At 43.8% G+C, this 21,826-nt stretch overlaps 1 protein-coding gene across 1 annotated transcript; it reads left to right on the forward strand.

Annotated features, from left to right (window-relative positions):
- Positions 1–1,484: 1,484 nt before the first annotated feature.
- LOC308457751 (cytochrome P450 2D14-like) lies at positions 1,485–18,319 on the forward strand. Its single transcript, XM_080971912.1, has 9 exons — positions 1,485–2,314; positions 8,335–8,506; positions 9,263–9,415; positions 11,865–12,025; positions 13,132–13,305; positions 14,891–15,032; positions 16,067–16,254; positions 17,346–17,487; positions 17,949–18,319. Exons 1-9 carry the CDS (start codon positions 2,090–2,092, stop codon positions 18,125–18,127), a joined length of 1,536 nt encoding a protein of 511 aa, XP_080828038.1. The 5' UTR covers positions 1,485–2,089; the 3' UTR covers positions 18,128–18,319.
- The last annotated feature ends 3,507 nt before the right edge of the window (positions 18,320–21,826 follow it).

Genomic DNA, 21,826 nt, shown 5'->3' on the forward strand with positions numbered 1-21,826 from the left:
CCTATTAAGAATAACAAATGGCGAAATTCCCCAGAAGGTACTTTGTCTCTTTCTCTATGCAACCACCACTGCAAGAATCATATATGCATAAATATGGAAAGAGAAAGAAACCCCAGCAAAAGAAGAGTGGCAGTTTAAATAGAGTATGTGGAGCTAGCTACGATGACAGCAAAAATAAGATATCAAGAAGTGACAAAGATAAGGAAGGAGTGGAAATGAGGTATCTGATCAAGGCCTGTATTTTAAAATGAGCTTAAAAGATATATTTGTAAATGTTTGTATGTTTCATGCCAGGCATAAAGCAGCTGGCTAAGTACTTTGGCAGTTGTTTATCCCCTTGAACAGGGCCCCCCTGATTTATAGCAGTACCTCAAAGTTGTAAAAGGGAATTACAGGCTGGGAGCAAAGATCATACTGACCATACTGACAATCAAGCTGCAAAAACACTAATTAAGAATTGGTAAATAGTAAAATTTATTGTTTATTAGAAAATAATGCCAGGTGCCTCCCATTAGACTCAGCCATATTTTCATAAGGTTAAAGGGCAAGAGCTAATAGGAACAGCAGCTGGCTGGGAAAAGGGAGTTGTAAACTGAAGAGGCTTCTCTCTGAAGCTGTTCCCTTTTTACTTTGAAACTGTTCCTTTCCTTCTAAAAATCTATCTATGTTATGTATGAAATATATTGGCTTAATGTAATTATGCAAAGGATTTAGAAAGTAAGAAATGTTAGATTCTTATGTTAGATTCTTATTTCATTGATGGTGTGTGAGAAGGTGAACCCAAGATCTCTGTTTAGACAAAATTTAATACCATGAGCCATCTGTTTTAGCCATTTGTTTTGGAATAAAGGGGCAGCAGGGGCCAAAGGTTATTGGTAATTAAGGTGCCTGGTCGAGGCAAATATAAGATATATGGCTACTTGTCTGCCATTTATGGATAGAAGGAAATATAGCTCTTTGTCTCCCATAAAAGGTAATAGGAAATGGGTGTATCTTTTATGATTGGTTCTAGCAAACAGCCAATAGGAATTTCAACCAGGCTGATTGGACAGAGGCAGCCAAAGGAGGAGCAAGGGGGCTGGGCTGAGGAAATATAAGTGCTGGCCATCAGGGCTGGAGTGGGCAGAGCTTTGGTAACCATATACCACTGTGTCTCTCATTTATTTGTCTGACAAATAAATTATTATTTTAATTTCTCTATTGTTGCGTTGAATATTTCATTCCAGCTAAACGTTAACCACAAGCAGGGTGCTACAGAAACACTGGAGAGTATCTAAAGAGGTATAAATAAACTTTCAAGTAGGAATGACCATGTGAGAGCTGTAAGCAGCAAATAGGATAATGGGTAGGTTGATAATGGGTGGTGTAAGAGGATATGCAGCATAATAAGGAATAAATCAGAGGCCATGGAGGGACTGATGGGGAAGTTGCGAGTTATGAGTCAAATAAAGATATTCATAGAATGTATGTACCAAACAATGGAAAATGCATTAATAATAATAAAGAAGAAATAGTCAAGTAGAAGTTTGGTGGATGCCAAAAATGCCATTATAAGAGACAGCAGAACTCCATTGAAGTACTGCCTATTGGAGCACGGCAGAAAGGAAAACTGAAAAGGAGGGGCTTATGCACTCAGCTGGACACATGTTGGAAGGTGGTTGATCCATGTCCCTCTTATCCTTGACCAGAATCCAAGACCATCCGTGTATTCCATATCTCTCTGAAAGTGATCGTCTTCCAAACCATCTATCAGAGCTGTATAATCCTTATCAGAGGATTCTCTACTAGGTTCAATGACTTACCTAAATTCAACTTCCTATCATGTGAAGACCTTCCTTATCTGATCTACGAAGGTTCAATTCGATTAGCTGAACTTTTCACTTGTACACTGGACTTTCAGACCTTGTGCAGTATTAAAGCCCTTGTATACCTTTTAAGAAAACCCTATTAATAGTGGCACATCATGTTCCTACAGTGATTCAAAGCAGAGAATAAATAAAAGAGAACAAATGAGAATTAGAGAAACCAGCAGAGGCAAGAACACCGCCAGTCTGCTGAGCAAGAGTTGGGGAGAGAGAAAGCGGAGGGAATGGCTGGGATTGCAGCTTCCATCTCTTGGCTGGGGAGCCAACTCTCCTGCTGCCACAACAACCTCCCAGCTCTGGCCTTGTCTCTCCTACTACTTGCTCTGCTGCTTGATTATGTCAAGCGGAGGAAGAGAAGCAGCCGCTGGCCGCCAGGACCCACCCCTCTGCCTTTCATTGGGAACTTGCTACTGCTAGATGTAAAGAACCCACACAAATCTGTTCAGGATGTAAGTACTGGCTGCACCATCTCTGAGGACACTGCATGCTACTGAATGAATGCATTAGCCAAGCTCTTGGTATTATTTAATTAGTTAGCCAGCTAGTTATTACCTGTTCTTCAGCCTAAAGCTACAGGGCAGGTAGTGGCTGTACTAGAATCCCGACCCCCTCCATAATATTGCACAATATTCCGCTACAGTTTTTGTTCTCATTAATTGATGCAGATTGGCAAACACACACACACACACACACACAGAGAGAGAGAGAGAGAGAGAGAGAGAGAGATTTAAATTTTGACACAGCCCTGCTACCAATGTTCAATGGCCTGCCCAGGACACTAATACCATTACAGTGATGGCTTTAGTCTGAGAGAATTGGGATTACGGTAGTAAGGAGAACTTTCCTTTAAGTTTGGCATTGCGTTGTTACATTGGTCTTTTTATGAACCATTTTTAAAAGTCCCCAAGGGTTTCTTTGTTTACATGCTGCATTTTCACTCCTCCTCAGCCAAAAGGAAGCAGTCTGTAGCGTGCACAACAGCAACCCCAGTGTCTGACCACCCCTGCCGCCTCCCAGCCACCAAGTGAGGCTCTCTACCTCTTCCCTTCCCAGAGCAATGCAAAGAGGGCATAGGTGGAAGCAAAGGGCTTTGCTAGCACTGCTGTTGCTGCTGCCACAGGAAAATTAGTACAGTATAACCTGTATTTTTGGACTGCTTTGAAATCGTCCCTTAATACTCAAAATAATTGGCTAAATTGTAACATTTACTACATTAAAGAATTTAGGGGGATCTGGCCGCCCCCAACAAACTCACAACAACATATTCTGGGGAAATGAATATTTTTCTGAAACATTTCAAGCTTGTAATTAGTTTGTGCTTTTTGGATTTTCCCATGGGGAATCTTTTTGTATCTGCCTTCCAATAGTGCGGATGGCAATACAATGAATTTGCCTTGCGTAAATGCCTTTCTAAATTTGGGGGTGACCAAGTTTGACAAATAATTGGGACGTGCTGGAGTCATTTTGTTTGTCCCAAGTGTGGGAAATACATCAGCTTGCGCTAAATGGTTTTGTAGTTCGGTATCTCTAATTCTCATTGAAATGTTCATTTTTGCTTTATCATATCCTTGGGTGCTCCTCTCTCTCTCTCTCTCTCTCTCTCTCTCTCTCTCTCCCCCCCCCCCCCACTGGGAAAACTAGTCTTTCTGTATATATATTCTGGGGAAATGATTAAACATTTTTGATTAAACACCTCATGTCAGGGAACTGCCATCGGAAGGAAGGGAGGTGAAGGGGCTCACACAGGTTGGGAGAGACTCAGCAGCTGAAGAGGGAACCAGTAGGGGGAGAGGAGGTGAGCTGAGGGAAAGTGAGCTGGAGGGATGGCTCAGAGACACTTCCAGCGAAAACAGTGGGGAGGTTTCAGGACCTCCTGTAGGGACACCCACTCCTCGCCGGAAACTGTCACGCAGAGAGTCCAGAAGACGTGTCTCCATTAAGGAGCTTTTATGTTGGAAGCGATTCCGAAAGCAACCACTGTCGGAATCTGCTAGTGACTAGAGGAGCCATGTCTGAGGGGCTCCGTCACAGACAGAGGTTTGTGGACTTGAACAAACTCTGAGGGGATACGATTTTACGCACAAGCAGCTCATCATCCCATCACAGCATTCCGACAGTCTTTGAAAGCAGCTTGTGCAGGAGAAGGCATCATGAGCAACCCAGCCGGAACCGGAGAAGCAGGAGCTGGAGCGGGTCCAAGCCTGGAAGAAAGGTACCGGGTGTTGGAGGTCCAGCTAGCGCTGCAGACGGCGAGGCTTGAGGAGAGGAGGGCTCAGGATGCAGACAAAAAGGGGAAAGCCACCCAGCTCGCCAGAAAGGTACCAGGATTGGTGCAGAAGTTTGGGGGGGAGCCCAAAGACTATCATGGCTTTCGGACAGAGATGCAATATGCCCTCAATCTGCAGTTTGATGAATTCCCTGACGAGGAATCACGAGTGGCTTTCGTGATTGGGCATCTTGAAAAGGGGGCGAGAGACTGGGTTAGACCCCTGATGGCAGAGAATAGTGACGTCCTAAAGGACACGATGAAGTTCTTTCGCGCCATGGATCTGATGTTTTCCAGCGATATTGAACAGGGAGTGGTGTGCAGACAGTTAATGGCTTGCAAACAGGGGAGCCGATCTGTCCGTGAGTACTGGACTGAGTTCACCATGCTGGTTCACAGATTGGGGTGGGACTTATCGGCGGAACCCATTCAAATGCTATTTGAAGAAGGGCTTTCTTCGGCTGTGAAAGACGAACTTTCCCGGGGCCCCAGGGCGGATTCTATGGACCAGCTGACCAAATCTGCGCTGACCATAGGAGCGCGCCAGGAGGCGAGAGCATTGGAGAGGCGGGAAGGGAAGGGGGAACGTTGGAAGGAGTTCCGCATTCCAGACATTCCAGAGCCAACTTTCCCGCCGGCAGAGCCGATGGAAATCGGAACAGCGCGCGCGCGCGCAGTTTCAAAGCCCAGTGAGGGGGGAAAGAAGGAGGGAAAAGGCGCCCGGAAATGCTATCTCTGCCAACAGCCAGGTCACTTTGCCAGAGTCTGCCCCCAGAGGAAGGAATGGCAAGGGATGGTGGGAGCTGTGGAGGGAAGGGAGGAAGAAATACCGGAGCAAGTAAAAGCCAACGCCTGGCTGCCACCGTCGGGGCACAGCAGCCAGGCCAAAGAGCAGTGAAAGTGCCCACGCCAGAACCTCCTAAACCCGCCCTAGTGATAGAAGTGGCGCTAGAGCTGCCAAACGGACACCCTCTAAAGATAAAGGCGCTGTTGGACTCAGGCAGCTCCTGCAATTTCATGAGCAAAGAGTTTGCAGCTGAACACCAGATACAGACGATCCCTTTAAGCAACCCCCTGCAGGTGACCACGATCGATGGCAGGGAGCTGTTGGGAGGAGAAGTCAGCTTGCAGACCGTCCCAATGATAATGAAGGTGGCAAGGCACACCGAACTGATAGCGTTTAATGTGGCCACCTTGGGAGGAGCTCCCATTATATTGGGGATGAGCTGGCTAGCGTTACATGATCCGCTGGTGGGCTGGCATCAGAGAGTGGTTTCTTTTGGTTCAGCACATTGCTTAGAACACTGCAAAGAGGGAAAGGGTTTGGCAGGGGCCCAAGCCACCCTAGCAGGGACTGAAGTAACGGAGAACGTGAAGGTACCACGACAATACGCAGATCTCCGCAACGTCTTCAGCGAAAGGGAAGCTGACCAACTACCCCCGCATAGACCCTTTGACTGTCAAATCAATTTACTCCCTGGGGCACAGCTCCCTGTAGGCAACTCCTGCATGTGGATTTACAAAAACCGATGAGAGTGGAAACTGACGCATCAGACAGAGCTATTGGGGCGGTGCTTCTGCAGCCAGGGAAGGAGGAGTCAGAGTGGAGACCGTGTGCCTTTTTTTCGCGAAAGCTGAACAAATCCGAGAGGAACTACACGGTGTATGACCGAGAACTACTAGCCATTCATGAGGCGTTCCGGAGATGGAGGCACCTGCTAATTGGCGCACAACATAAGGTGCAAGTGTGCACTGACCACAAGAACCTAGAGTATTGGAGGACGGCACGAGTGCTCAACCAACGGCAAGTGAGATGGGCCCAGGAGTTCTCCAAATTTAACTTTGAGATTTGTTACGTGCCAGGCCCAGAGAACATTAGGGCGGACGCTCTCTCTCGCAAACCTGAATATTTGGAGGGGGAGGGAGCACCCGAAGAGAGACATGTCATTCCAGAGGACCGCTGGGTGTGTGGGGCGGCATTGGTGGGACAAAGAGAACTGGTAGAGGAAACAGAGAATGATGAATACGCCCAGAATAAGCTCAGAGGTCTTAGGGGTGAGGGAGAGGAACCAGGGGGTTTCGAGGAAAGAAATGGAGCTTTGTATTACAAAGGGGCACTGTATATCCCTGAAGGAGACTTAAGGGGGAGGGTACTCAAGCAGTTGCACGACAGCCCCACGGCGGGGCATTTTGGACAACACAAAACCATGTGGTTGGTCACCAGGGAATTTTGGTGGCCTAAGGTGAGGGAAGATGTACGGGAGTATGTAAGAGGGTGCGAGCAATGCCAGCGAGCCAAAGGGGAGAGGCGGGCGCCGGCGGGGCTATTAGAACCCTTACCAACCCCAGAACGACCTTGGGAGGCAGTGTCGATAGATTTTATGACTGATCTGCCGAAGTCCAAGGGGAAAACAGCCATCATGGTGGTGGTAGACCTACTAACAAAGATGTGCCACTTTGTAGCCTGCTCGCATGCAGTCACGGCGGAAGAGACAGCGAAGTTATTTGTAGAACACATTTTTAGGTTGCACGGGGTGCCATTGAGGGTGGTCTCAGACCGAGGAAAACAATTTACTTCCAGGTTCTGGAGGAAGCTCATGAGCTTACTGCAGGTGGAGGTCAACTTTTCGACTGCCCGGCACCCTGAAACCAACGGGCAGGCGGAAAGAGCAAACGGGGTCCTCCAGCAATACCTGAGGTGTTATGTCAATGACAGAGAGAATGACTGGGTAGAAAAGTTGGCGCTGGCGGAATTTGCCTACAACAATGCCGAGAATGTGTCCACAGGGATGAGCCCCTTCTTGGCTAATTATGGGTGTCATCCCAGGGCTTTCCCAGGGGGAGAAGGGGAGAGATGGAGCGTCCCGGCAGCCGAGCATTTTGTAGAAGAAATGGAAGCAATCCATCGTCAGCTCCAACTCAACTTAGAAAGGGCGAAGGAAGAATACAAGAGGCAGGCAGACAAGAACCGAAGGGAAGGTGAAACCATAAGGGTGGGAGATAGGGTGTGGCTGTCAACCAAAGGGTTGCCGTTCAAAGGAGGTTGTAAGAAATTAAGACCCAGGAGATTGGGTCCCTTTGAGGTCATTCAACAGGTCAACCCAGTGGCTTTCAGGCTCCGGTTACCCAACCACATGAAACTGCACCCAGTATTTCACAGGTCGTTACTGTCACCGTATGGGGGGGGATGAGAAGGGATGGCCACTCGGGGACCGGTCATAGAAGAAAGAGAATGCAGCAGCCACGTGGCAGAAATCCTCGACGCCAGGTGGAAGGGGGATCAGGTGGAGTATTTGGTAGCGTGGGAAGGAGAACCGGAGTCAGAAAACACTTGGGTAATGGCAGAAGATATCAATGACGAGGTATTGATAGAAACGTTCCATCAAAGGTTCCCAAGGAAACCTCAGCCTGTGGAGAGGTTCCGGAGGGAATACTTTGGGACCACCGATGAGGAGGAGGAGTTGGAAGGATTCCCGGACTCGGAAGGGGAAGGGGAGATGGACTCTGAGGAGGAGGAGTACTTCGAGACCAGGAACCGCAACAGGTGGAGAGAAGTGTTCGAGACATCGGAAGATGAAGGAAGTTCATTCCGGGGTTTTGCCTCCTCACCGCCCGTAGAGGAGGGGGCGAGAGGGGGTGAAGGGGGCCCTGGAGGGGAGGTGGATGTCAGGGAACTGCCATCGGAAGGAAGGGAGGTGAAGGGGCTCACACAGGTTGGGAGAGACTCAGCAGCTGAAGAGGGAACCAGTAGGGGGAGAGGAGGTGAGCTGAGGGAAAGTGAGCTGGAGAGATGGCTCAGAGACACTTCCAGCGAAAACAGTGGGGAGGTTTCAGGACCTCCTGTAGGGACACCCACTCCTCGCCGGAAACTGTCACGCAGAGAGTCCAGAAGACGTGTTTCCGTTAAGGAGCTTTTATGTTGGAAGCGATTCCGAAAGCAACCACTGTCGGAATCTGCTAGTGACTAGAGGAGCCATGTCTGAGGGGCTCCGTCACAGACAGAGGTTTGTGGACTTGAACAAACTCTGAGGGGATACGATTTTACGCACAAGCAGCTCATCATCCCATCACACCTCAAGCCTGAAATATGTCTGTGCTTTCTGGAATTTCCCATATATATTGTACTGCAACATTATACCTTCCCTACTTTTATTGTCCTTTCCTCCTGGATAATTTTCTCTCTTTCCTTCCTATTGATTAAAGCTGGAAAAAAAGTTTGGACCAGTCATCTCTCTGCAGTTTGGATGGCGAAATATGGTCATCCTGAGTGGGTTCAAGACGATAAAGGAGGCCCTGGGACAAAACGCTGAGAACTTTGTTGACCGAGCAGCAGTTCCACTGCTGAATCTAATAAACCGTGGAAAGAATTGTGGAGGTGAGTATAGCTGATACCCTGATGGACTGAATATGCAGTAGGATTGTGACCCATCTCCCCTCACATCCAAAAGTAGCTGAAGAAGGGAGAATTTGGAGAGGATGGAACACACTTTCAAGAGATCTAGAAACAACAGAGAAGTACACCAGTGTGATAATTCTGTTGTCCCACTTGCCCTTCCCATTAAAATGATGGAAGAAAAGAATCAGGAGAGTAGGAGAAACAAGCAGCAAGTGAGCAGGCCTGCAAGTGGGCCAGGATGGCACTTCAGGTTGTAAATGAAAGACTCCATTGCCTGGGAGAAGATACATATTCATGTGACATGTCAGGGAGATTTTTGAGGAGTTCGTTCTTCTTTCAGTCAGCTGTAAACAGCTAACAGAGGTAGGGACAGGAAGGTGGACTAGAAGCGTTTGAAGATTTATTTGCAAGTTAATCATACAAGTGAGCAGGACAGCTACTACCTGCTGGCTGGCTGTCAGCACAAGATGGCAGGCAGCAAATGTTGTTCAGTCTCTGCCGTTGTCTATGGACTCCCAAGGCCAGAAGAATGGGCCAGCAATCTAATGCGGACACTACTAGTCTTCATTTTTAAAAACAACAACAAACAATAACAAATGCAAAGAATTAACTAGTTCTTTAGACAAATGGTAAACTGCCATGAACCTATTCTACATAATATATAAATTAATATTTATTTTAAATAATATATTATTTTACATTATATGCGTATTTATTTTATTTTACAAACCTCAGGAATAGTAGTAGCAACATGCGACAATGGCTGGAGGGAGCAGAGGCGATTCTTTGTCTCCCTCCTCAAGAACTTTGGGAAGGGGAAGCCAACGCTTGAAGAAAGAGTGTCTGAAGAAGCTGGATACTTGTGCTCTGAGTTCAAATCCAAAGAAGGTACATCTCATTGTTGGGGACATTATTCCTGCTGTGGGATCTCATTTGATGCAAAAACGCTAAGAGGATTCTATAAAGCTCATTCCCATCTCAATATCTTCTCATATTTCATTTTTGAAGCATGTAAGATGATGACTAATAATTTTGCAGCACTATAAAGAATGCAAAATTTATTATGGCATATGCCTTCAAGGATTAGTCTCCTCTTTCTGGGATGCACTGAGTGCAAACCTAAATGAGCAGTCAATATAAACACACAGTGGTGGGAGGGAATTAAGGTCAGACAAAAAGAAAATTCAAGAAGAACAGAGAGAGATACATAAAAATGTCATGGTTCCATTGACACTTGGCAATGCAGTTGCTGGTGAAACACAAACTTCCTGGCATTGGTAAGCTGGGTGACAGGTGTAGTTTGATACACATCTATAATATCAATTCAAGAAACAAATGATAAAATTGAATGTCTTTTTTTGCCTTCATTTTTGCATTTTCCATTACAAACATTCATTTCTTTCACTGTGCTATTCTAGTTCCCCCCACCATCAGCTCTTTTGAGCCTCTAATACAACATCTAATACAATGGTAATTATCTATTACAGCCATGAAACATCTCTAGTTATTTCCTATCATAAGAGGACTTCCCAGCCTATCTTTCCTTGACATCCTAAATTTCCATTTTGTTTTGCTGCAACTCCTTGGTTTATATTTTCCTCCCTTTTTTATATACTGTACAGTGGTACCTCGGGTTAAGAACTTAATCCATTCCGGAGGTCCGTTCTTAACCTGAAACTGTTCTTAACCTGAAGCACCACTTTAGCTAATGGGGCCTCCCGCTGCTGCCGTGCCGCCAGAGCACGATTTCTGCTCTCATCCTGAAGCAAAGTTCTTAACCCAAGGTACTATTTCTGTAACCCGAGGTACCACTGTATCTCCTTTTACCCTTTTTTGCTGATGTTCATAAATCTATCCCTGCTTGTATATTTAACATTATTCCACTCTTTAAAAAATATGTTTCTAGTAATTCCCACTCTCTTCTTCTTCTTCTTCTTCTTCTTCTTCTTCTTCTTCTTCTTCTTCTTCTTTTCTTATCCATATTTCTTATTGTAGCTGTCATATTGGCTGATTCTATAAATTCTTAGTTTAAACAGCCACTAATCTTTTGTCAGTCTTGCCTTTTCTTTTCACCTTTTCATGTATGCTATTTTTGCCACTGGTGTCGCTTAGAGGAATAGGTTGTTTGTTTTAAATAGTTTGTTAATTTGAAAGTATTGAAACCAGTCACTCACAAATTCTGAAGTTTCTTCTCTTCCTTTAAGTCCTACTTCGTCTTCTTCGATGGTCACCAGATCTCTATAGGTTCCCCATTTGTCTCCCATATTCATCTTCTTGACAGCCACTGCTTCTGTCAGTGATATCCACAGAGGTGTTTTTCTTTCCAGGAGATCTCTGTATCTCCTTCATACATTGTACATATTTCTTATTACATGGTTGAAAAAGTCCTTGTGTGCTTTTGTTTTGCCATAGTATAGCTAGCTATGCCAGCCATTCCTTAGATCATGTTCTTCTAGGTCCAGGATTCCTGTGTTTTTCAATTCAATCCCTTCCTTCAACCATACTAGGTAAGCCGCCTCATAATACAACTTCAAGTCTGGTAGCGAAAAGCCTCCCCCCTTTTTGTCATCAGTAAGGATTTTATATTTAATTCTGGACTTTCCCCGCCTGCCATGCAAAACTGGTCAGGTCCTTCTTCCATTGAATCTGGGGAACTTCAAATTCTTTTCCATGTGCCAGTATTGACAGCAACATGGTTAGTTCTCCTTTAGGACCTCCTCAGTTCTGGCTGCTATGAGAAAGGATTGGTGGAATGTGGGGGTGATTAGATGCTGTGAGGTATACAGCTGTTCAACTGTGTTATGTGGCAAAGGATCTCAGGAATTAATATTTTTTTTGAGGGGTGAATAAGTAGTTCTTGGTGGCATGTGATTGCCACACCTTTTGGATCTTTTTATCTTTGTTAATTTGTATCTTTAATGGAACTTTTCTGTGCTTTGTGAATGGCGCAACAATATAGGAACTGCCAGTTCCATAGGAAAGACCCACACAATTGGCTCTGCTCACACCCAGTCCCTAGCCATATAGGATTACATTATGGAAAAGTAGCTTCTTCGCGCTTGGGACTGTGCTTGCGGGGAACCACTGGCAGAAGGCTTTCTTTATTGTTTAGACTTCCACATCAACCTCCAAAAACTGCACTCCAAAAACTGCTGTACAACTTCCATCCTTTCTGACCATTGGCAGTGCTGATTGGGTCCGATAGGTGTTGAAGCCAAAGATACTTGGAGGACGCCACATTGGAGAAGGCTAGCCTAAACAATGGCTTTAGAATGAAAAATGGGCAATATATGATGACATACCTCTAATCTGTTCATTGTTCTTACATCCCATCAAGGTTCTCCTTTTGATCCACAAATCCTCATCTACAGGGCTGTTAGTAATATAATCTGCACCCTAACATTTGGTGGCCGCTTTGAATACAGTGATGAGAAATTCCTGAAAATAATGCATCTGCTTCAGGAGATCTTGAAGGAAGTAACCAGAAATTTGCCCCAGGTGCCGTCATGCGTTTGTCTGGGTATTAAAAGGAAACAGCAATTTGGGGTTTGATGGGTCAACATAGAAAGGGGCAGGACTTGTGCTTGTGTGTTTTGTGTGGTACCACATCCTTGACTACCCTTCAAAATATCTCTAAAACCTGGAATTCTTGAGGGGAAAACGGGATAGGGGAAGAACACTAGCTAAAGACAAATACAGGAAGATTAAAACATGAACATAAGCAATCAAAGTCAAAGGTGGTTTTTGAAAAGTATTAGAGGCAAAATAAACCCTTCTATAATACAACTTTAAAAAGAAAATTAGAAAGACAACAATTCCTTTAATTAAAAAAAATTGCCAATATGTTACTAATAAGCATAAACAAAAGGAGGATGTCAAAATGATAATAAACAAAATAATAAACATATCAGATTACATAAAATGGGAGAAAGTAGCATCCACTAGTATTTTGACAGATGCGGAGAACGCTCCAGCCCATCAACCTAATTCCGCCTAGCACGTGACCCAAATTGGCCCATGAGGCCATTGCTACCCGCCTGCCACCTGGTGTTTTATGTGATATCATGCAGCTACAAATGAACAATCAACAGCTTAAGGGAGCTTCCAATTTTTCTTTTGCAACTGGGGCTCCCTTTCAGTGTTCATCACCCAGACAGGCTGAGATTGACTCCACTAGAAAGTTCTGCATCAGGGGAATGTGAAGCACTTCTTCCACTACCTTGACCTTGGAAGCCCTTTAGGTTTAGGGAATAGGATATTTGAAGGAACTGCCTTCTCCTTCCTATGTTAGCCTGCCTGCCTATTGAAATTATTACCAGAGACCCTTGAATATCCTAACATCCCCCTCCCAATTATGGCTAAGGAGAGGGCATTATATTGTGAACTATAGGAACAAACAAGAGTCCTTAAATGTACCAAATGCAGGAATTGGGGGAGGAATGGGAAAGAAGCCAGGGGGAAAGAATCTCCACATAAGCGTGAAGAAGTAGCTAGTTGGGAACTTCCTACTAGAATGCAATTTCCCTTCAAGTGAAATATCTAAGAAATGTCTTCTGTATCTGAAAACGTGATGTCTCTCCCTTTTGTGATTTCTGCTACACCAGCTTATTGTTGCGGGATCCTGGTTTTCCCGTTTTCCTGGACCTCATCGTGAACTGCAGAAACGCTATGAAGAAGTTAGCACTACCCTAAGAGAGATTGTGAATGAACATAAGAAAACCAGAGAGCCCACCTTTCCAAGAGATTTGATTGATGCATTTCTGGATGAGATGGATAAGGTGGGGAGACATTTATGGACTCAGAACCTCTGGGGCTTCTTTTGTAGCTTCTGCCTTGGGATTGATTACTTTTGCTTAGAATTTGTGCCACCTAGACTATGCCTGTACAACTGCAAGACAGCTCTCCTCCTTTGTAAGAAAGCAGAGGAAGAAAACGTCTGTGAGGAGGAAGGAAAATTATAGAGTCCTCCCTTTTTTCCCCTGCAGTCCACATCTCAGTGCTGCATGATTCAGAGCAATGGTCTGCGGCCATTAAATGGTTCAAACATTTAGGCTTTCAAAGTTTTTTTTCTGCTTCTGAGAGGTGAGTTCTCAGGGCAGAGTAGTAGGGCATAGTTTCCTTTTGAATTTGAGAGCACTGGAGTGTTGAAGTTCCTGTGATATTTGCTTTATTTACAAATATAGAAGCAGAACGTACCAGAAGCCAACAGATACTCCTTCAGGTGAGAGCAAACCCCACAAAGCACAAAGGCTGTACCCTCAGTTTCCACAAATGACTTCTAGAAGTGTTTCTTCACTCTGTCGCATTTCCACCTGCAAACAGTTTTGGGCTCCTTCACTCTCTTTCTGCCCATCTGCATGGCTGGAGGAGCTTCACTTTCTCTGCACTCAGCTTTCACCCACTTGCCAGCCTCCAGATATTTTGGACTTCAGTTTCCATCTGCCCTCAAGACATGTGGAGGCTGGCAGGTTGGCGGCAACTGATTCCAACAATCCCTACTACATGTGCTGCCTCAGCTTGTGTAGTGGCCATACAGAGGCCCCACAGATACTTACATGCACCAGTTTGGAGTTCTCTGCTGGGGCTTTTTCAGGACTTGCACGCAGATAGAGTGATATCCTAACCCAGCCCTTTGTTTCTGCACTTGCTGTGTCTTGAAATCAATTGTGCAGGGTGGGGCTTACTTGTCGTCGTCCCCTCCCCCCATATTTTATTCAAGTTGGCACCCCTGCACCCAGCACAGTTTCCAGCAGGGTCAGCAAGAGTGGTGCTCAGGGGGAGTCAAGGGCACTTCACCAAGAGCCCCCTCAGACCTTGCACTGGTGTTGCTTGCCACCAAACAACCGAAGATGGAATTCAGTATGTAGTGGGACATTCAGCCCTGCACAATTCAGGTCTAATTTTCCAAGAGACTTTTAGTAATATTGGGTGCTGAGCCATGCATGCACAAAGGCATATGTGGCCTTAGGAATCAAGCTTGTCTTTGTGCATGCAGTTATGATGCCTCTTGGCAGATGTTAAGCAGTTGTTTCTCTGGAACTGGAGGGTGGGGTGGGAAGAGAGGGGTGATTTCTCAGTGTAATTATGCCAAAACAAGAGCTAGGTTGTATTAGATGTTACTTCGGGGTGGGGGCTGCCATGTTTTTCAACAGCCATGTCTAGTTTTTGGAAATGTCTAGTTTCCCACTGTTTCTCAAGGAACCGAGCAGCTTTTTCTCTATTCACTTCACTTTGGTCTGATACATATCTTGCAGACTATTGATAACAAGGGCAAAGATCATTAGTACACACTATTCTCTCACAAACATGACATAATATTGTGCTTTTTCCACATGAGTGACCAACTTGTTCCATTTCCTTCAGGCTAAAGGGAAACCAGAGAACAGTTTTAATGAACGAAACCTTATCAATATCATTTTTGACTTGTTTGGGGCTGGTACTGACACAGTTTCTTCCACCTTGCTCTGGGGACTGTTGAACATGGTCGATCACCCTGAGGTTCAGAGTAAGTGATCAGTATTGGAGGAAATGCAAGACCCTGTGAGGTATCTGTCTTTTTGAAGGCTAGATGACAGTCCAGCAGAATGAGCAGAATTAGCTACATGGGCTGTGCAGTTGCTTTATATCTGATTTGGATTCAAAAATAATCAGGAGGAGGAGTGGCTTAAGAAATCAGTATATAAATAATAACAGCAAGGATAAAATGAACCAAAGTAGAAGCAAAGCAACTGGAACCCAAGCACTTGGAAAACAAAGCTGTTTTGCCTAATACAGTAGGATCATGTCTTTTATGAGGGATAAGTTTTGTGTTGGTAGCATGTAAAGCCGAAATTGCTTATAGTCAGAACAACCTTCCGGTAACTACCGCCACATGAGAAATTTTATCTTCCAAGCTGGCACAGGATCTCATGGGGCTGTTTCAGATCTTGCAAGATCTTACAAAGGCCTGTACAGCTCACACAGGAGTTTCCCAGAGCCCAGTAAGCAAGGCAGAGAGCTTAAAATGTCTCTCCATGCCAGGTTTTCTGGCTTAGTCTACCCTCCATCTCTGCCCACCTGATTACTGTCAGGTCCATCTCCTGTTCCCAGTTGAACACTACCCTTTCTTTTATTTAACAGCATTTGTATACCACTTAATTGTAAGTAAAACCTCTAAGTAGTTTACAGAGTGCTCCCCACAGTGTTGTTTGGTTTATATTGTATGCTGCTGTTGATCTATTTGCATCTTTCACCTTTCTCAAAGCAAATGGTGGTGGAATTGAAGCTAGGTTGACTATACAACTCAGCTGTTTTTCAGCATTTCATAGGATCAGATAAAACTACCACCCACTAAAGACTGAATCAATATTTGAGTTATTTTAAGGATATTCAGCAGACCTTTGGTTGGAGACTCAAGTTCAAATCTCTGCTCGGCGTTAAAATTCATAGTGTCCAAACCTGTTGAAACCGTAAAAAACAACATGCTACAATCAGCTTGGAGAATTGGAAGGATTAGGATACATATGCAATGCATTAATACTCCTAAATTAATATTTCCAGAAAGGGTCCAAGAAGAAATTAATGAAGAGATTGGCAGGGTACGATCACCTGTGATGGAAGATCAGTTGAAACTGCCTTATACTTGCGCTGTGATACATGAAATTCAACGTTGTGCTGATATTTTGCCTGTTGCAGCTCCATATACGACACACAGAGATACTGAGATCGGCAAGTTCATTATTCCTAAGGTACAGACCCTGAAAAACACACTTGTAGAAAAGGAAACCATTGCTGCTGCATCAGAACTAGGTTGATCACTTATAAAGAGGCATGTGAGAGATCTTGATGCTCACAGTAGCAGAAGTCAATTGAGCTGGAATAATAATAAAAATAATAATAACAATAATAATAACAATAACAACAATAGTTTTATATATAACTCACCCATCTGACTGGGTTGCCCCAGCCACTCTGGGCAGCTTCCAACATATTTAAAAACATTAAATATTTTAAAACTTCCGTATACAGGTCTGCCTTCAGATGTCTTCTAAAAGTTGTATTGTTACTCATCTTGGCTCAGGGATCACATGACTCCATACCCTCCAACATTTCCCCGATGAAAATAGGGACATCCTAAAGAAAAGCCAAATTAAGTAGGTTTCCCAGTTCAGTTCCCAAGCTGCCGCTGATCTGGCCCTTCCCCCCCCCCCCAATACCAGGTCACCCTCATTGGCTTGATCATATGGCTCAACCACCTGTCAGGACATTATGGTACCGAGCTGAAGTGCCACCTGTCAATCCAACAATCCATTTTCTTCACTGCATAGCCAGGAACATTTCCCACCGATAACCTCATGAGTACAAGAATTAGATCTTGTAAACCAAGCAAACTTTAGATAAAAACTCTATTTTATTTCTTGTGGTGATTACATTACTCCATGAGAGGTCCAGACTGTGGCAACACGAGAACGGGCCTTTTCTGCAGTGGCTTCTTATTTGTGGAATGCTCATCCTAGGAAGGCTCACCAGGAACCTTCATTATATTTAGGCACCTGGAGAAAATGTTTCTCTTTAACTAGGCCTCAGGGCAATTAACATTCTATGTTCTTTTAACTGTGTTTTTGAGAGTTGGATTACTGGTTTGGTTTGTTCTTTTATGTATTTTGTATTTTTATGTTGTGAACTGCACTGTGATCCCAGATGAAGGGTGGCATACAAATTTCATAAATATAATACATTTAATAATAATAATTATAATAATGCATTTCATTTTGAGAAAAAGAACTATGAGATAAAGCTGGCATTGGATTCTAATCTCTTGGTTTCTCTGCCATTTTAGGAGACTGTCGTCTTTAATCATCTGTCCTCTATGCTAAAGGATGAGACAATGTGGGAGAAGCCACATGAATTCTACCCAGAGCACTTCCTGGATGCAAATGGGCAGTTTGTCAAGCGAGAGGCCTTCCTACCTTTCTCTCTAGGTAAATCCAAGAGAGGAATGGCTGAGGTATAAGGGGAGAGGTTGCAAGCTGTCCTGTTATCTTCCTTTCTCTTTCCCACATGGTAACAAGAGTAGCAGTTTTCCATAATCAGCTGCCTTGAAAAGAGACTCATGTGTAGGCTCATGTTGGCTGGCTGCAACTGATGGGAAGAGGAACTTAAGAACATCTGAAGGGCCACAGGTTGCCCACTCTGCTTTCGTCTTCACACCCTTTTCAGTGTCACATAAGTTAACACCAAACAACCAAAACAGTTTTTTTCCTTAGCATTTCAAGGAGAATATGGACTGACTTAAGCCCTTAAAAGCACAGGCATGGGTCGGAGAGGCTCAAAATCAACATGAGCTGATTAGAACTGAAGTTTCAGAGAGAGAATGGGAGGGTTCTGTGCTGTCCTTCCTCCTGATCTCATGCTCAAAGTATTATGCATCTTTTTTACACAGGTCGTCATGCTTGCCCTGGAGAACAATGGGCCAAACTAGAGCTCTTCCTCTTCTTCACCAGCCTCCTGCAGCATTTCACCTTTCGCATTCCTGAGAACTATCCAAGGCCCAAGACTGAAAGATTATTTGCCCTAGCAGTTCATCCAGCCCCTTTCCAGATTTGTGCCATTCCTAGATGATGTTTCCAAGCTTAGTATATCTAGCAATCTAAGCATCAACCTTAAAAGCAACTATAGAGCAGAAACCAGGAACAGCAGTTTTTAAAAATATTTATGTATTTCATAAAACAGTAGTATTCATGAAAAATATCAGAGCGTTTTACAACAATCATATGTAAAAACATTCAATAAAAATCATATAAAATTTCAAAATCAGAATCAACTAACTACAGTTTAGGAGTTAATTCCGGTAATGGCGGAATTCCTCTGACTGGGAGGAATCTGCTCCGTGGGAATCTGGGTCTGGCCGCCACGGCGAAGGCAGAGACCCATTAAAATCACAGGCGGGAGAAGCCTGTGAGCGTGGGATTCGGCGGGCACCTTTTGCGCCTCCCCCACTCGCGGGGAACCCCGGTTTTTGGGGCTCCGGAGCGACGTGGGGTGAGCGGTGCGGTGCATCGAATCATCTGCTTCTTCCACGGAGCAAAGCCGCATAGCTGTTGCCAGAGAGCGCTGACCTTTTCCTGTGGACAATTTGACTTTAAAGTAATTACCCGTGAGTAGAGCTGAAGCGGAAGAATTGGATTTCTAAAAGTTTAATTTGGTACCGTAACGGGGAGGTTCAAAACAGGAAGTCCGCCTTCCCCTTTTGTAAATAGACTGAGGCAATGAAGTTGCAAGCTGGAGTCCTGGAAAGCTTTTTGTAAAAGATTAAATTTCCATCGGTAAAGAACATTAAACCCCCTCTTGGAGGCAGGAGAAGAGAGGGGGAAGTTGCAGATTGAATATGCCTGTGGGAGAGAGTGATGAGATTTAAAACACCGCCGCTCTGACCCTGGAAACGGGCTGCTAGCAGGACTGACGTCTTTTGGAATGTTCATTGACAGCGTTTAGAACGTTCATTGACAGCTAGTTAAATAAGAGAAATACATTGTTTCTACTGTCTCCGGCTGCTTTAAAAAGGAGTAAAAGTAACTGAAAATTGAAACTAATTTGAAACTAATTTTGGATTGTTTAAAAGAGGATACTATTGACTTTTACAAATAGAAACTGTTTCCCCCTAGTGGAAGCCTTTGAAACCGGATGCTTTACAAGAGCTGGGCTAGGGGAATTTCCAGCTGCAAGTTCAAAACCGTGAGACTCTGGGACTGACCTTGAATCTTTTAAGTGTTATGGTAAATGGAAGAGGAAAAACAGACCAGTCAACTGCTGACAAAACATTAAGGTCCGGGAGGACTTGGCAACAATCCAGGAGAGGTCCATCATCAGGCCCCCCTGCTCCTTCTGTTGCTGCCTTTGTACCAGTATATTTAAAACCAAGAGGAATGTCGACAGAAGAGGCTTTAGTGGCTGCATTATATAAGATAAATGACTCACTGGATCAGCTTAACAGGAAAATGGACACAATAAATGTGAAAGTGGATGTTTCAATTACTAAAATTAACTTAAATACAGAAAGTATAAATAATACCAATACAGAAACCACCCAGAAATTGATACAGGAACCTACTTTGATACGGCAAACTACGGAGGAAGCCAGGGAAAAAGCTGTTGTTGCTGAATGTAAAGTAACACAACTGGAGAGAAAGAGAAAGAGAGCCCCAGCCCCACAGAGGCAATTTGATGAACATAAGTTGACGCTTGCTATGACTGAACTTAAAGAAAAACAGACGAATTTGAGGATTAGAGTTCACCTTTGGTGGACATGCCCAAGGATTAAGACACTTTGGGAGATGATTCATAACGAAATGAAAAAGGTATTTAAATATACCCTTTTGAAGAAGCCAGAGGCCTTTCTCCTGGGCATGGTTGGCCAATTGGTGTTAAAGAAGGCTAGAACTTTTTTCACGTATGCAACAATAGCAGCAAGAATATTAATTGTGAAGTACTGGAAGACACAAGATTTATCCATTCGGGAAGAATGGCAGATGAAGTTGATGGACTATATGGAATTGGCGGAAACGACTGGCAGAAATCCGAGACCAGGGAGAAGAGTTGGTGGAAGAAGATTGGAAAAAGTTTAAGACTATTTACAGAAATATTGTAAAAATAATGAATGTTAGAAAAATGTTGGAATGAAGTTATATGGCTTTAGTAGAAATGTTATAAGGAATCAAGTATAAATAGATTAATAGAGTATTAAAGGGAAAAATAAGGTTAGAATATGTTAAGATAATTATAGGATAGAAAACAGAGAAAGATGGAAAGGAATTGCTGAAACAATTAACAGAAGTGGAATACAAAAAGGGAGGTGTGAGGAGGTCGTGGAAATAAGGGAATGAAAGAAAAGATATTGAAATTGTTTTGTGTTTTAAATGGTTTGTGTCTTGTTTCGTTTTATTTTTTTTTTGTTTTTTTGTTTTGTTGTGTTTAAACGGTTGGAAAATTAATAAACATTATTTTTAAAAAAATACCAACAATGGGAAATGCAGGGATATAAAGCATGATCTGAGGTGAGGATAATAACAGGTAATAACAACCAGATGATAAATCATTAGGAACTATGCATAAAAGTAGCATGTAATTTGGCCCTAATGTTATACAACCAGTCTAACTGTATGGTACATTGTATATGGCTAAGAAGATGCTTTTGTATGTGGACTATAAGATTATTCAGCATTCAACAAATAAAAATATAGACATACTGTCAGGGAATTGGAGGCAGAGAAGGAGGAGAGGGGGGAGAGAATGGGCACTTACAGAGATCATGTGCCTTTAATTAGCAGTTGCTCTTCTTCTGACGAGGAAGGAGACAAAGGGCTGTCGGGAGGCAATGAATCTGAGAGGGGAGGGCCATTTCTGGGAACCAGCCACTCTCAGAGCAGAGGAAGAAGGGGGGCTGGGCTTAGGAGGTGGATCTGCTGGGGGAAGAAGCGGAAAGAGCCATTCAAAGCAACTGACTGAGCGTGATGGTGTCGTTCTTTGAACTCCTGTAAATACTTTGAAGCTACCAATTAAACTCTGTAAATATGGCTGGGTTCCCGGACTCTTGTCTCAGCTAGCATTCACAGCTCATACCTGACACATACCAAGAATGACTCTGTGCTTTCCTGCCTTTGTTACTACAACTTGGTTAAGGCCAGCGTGCATTCACTTTCCTGTCTTCAGCAGATTTAAAAGCCAGGTGAATTTTGTTCTTTTGATTGCAGAAAATTTCAGAGAGAGAGAGAGAGAGAGAGAGAGCGCTTTATTGATTCCAAAAAGAAAACAATCAGTCAACAAAAACACTTTAACACATTACAGAAAGATACAATAGTTTCATAATACATATCTTCTATGGCGACTTCCCGTCACCCCACCAAGGTTCCTTAGTACTTTTTGGTTTGTCGCACTTATCTTTATCAATAATAATACATCTTAGTTCTCTTAATTTTCTACTTTCCTACAGAAGTCACTCCAGGCCTGCCAACGAGTTCAGATTTTTGCAGTGCTCTCTGAGATACTTTGTATACATGTCCTGTTCCCTCATAAATGTTTGTTCAGTCCAGTCTCTTAATTTTCCATCATTTTTGCTAATTCTGCAAACTCCAGTTTAGTCAGTGTTACATCTCCTTTCCAGTTTCTAGCTATTAGAATTCTTGCTGCCACAGTGGCATAGAGAAATCACTTCCTCACCTTTTTTGGTATATCCATGTCTGTTATGCCTAAAAGGAAGGCTTCAGGTTTGTTTGTTTTTGCAAAGGTAATCTTTAATATCTTTTTGAGTTCGTTGTAAACTGT

This window comes from Podarcis pityusensis, assembly GCF_964106645.2.
Source record: "Podarcis pityusensis genome assembly, chromosome: 10".
Classification (NCBI taxonomy): domain Eukaryota; kingdom Metazoa; phylum Chordata; class Lepidosauria; order Squamata; family Lacertidae; genus Podarcis; species Podarcis pityusensis.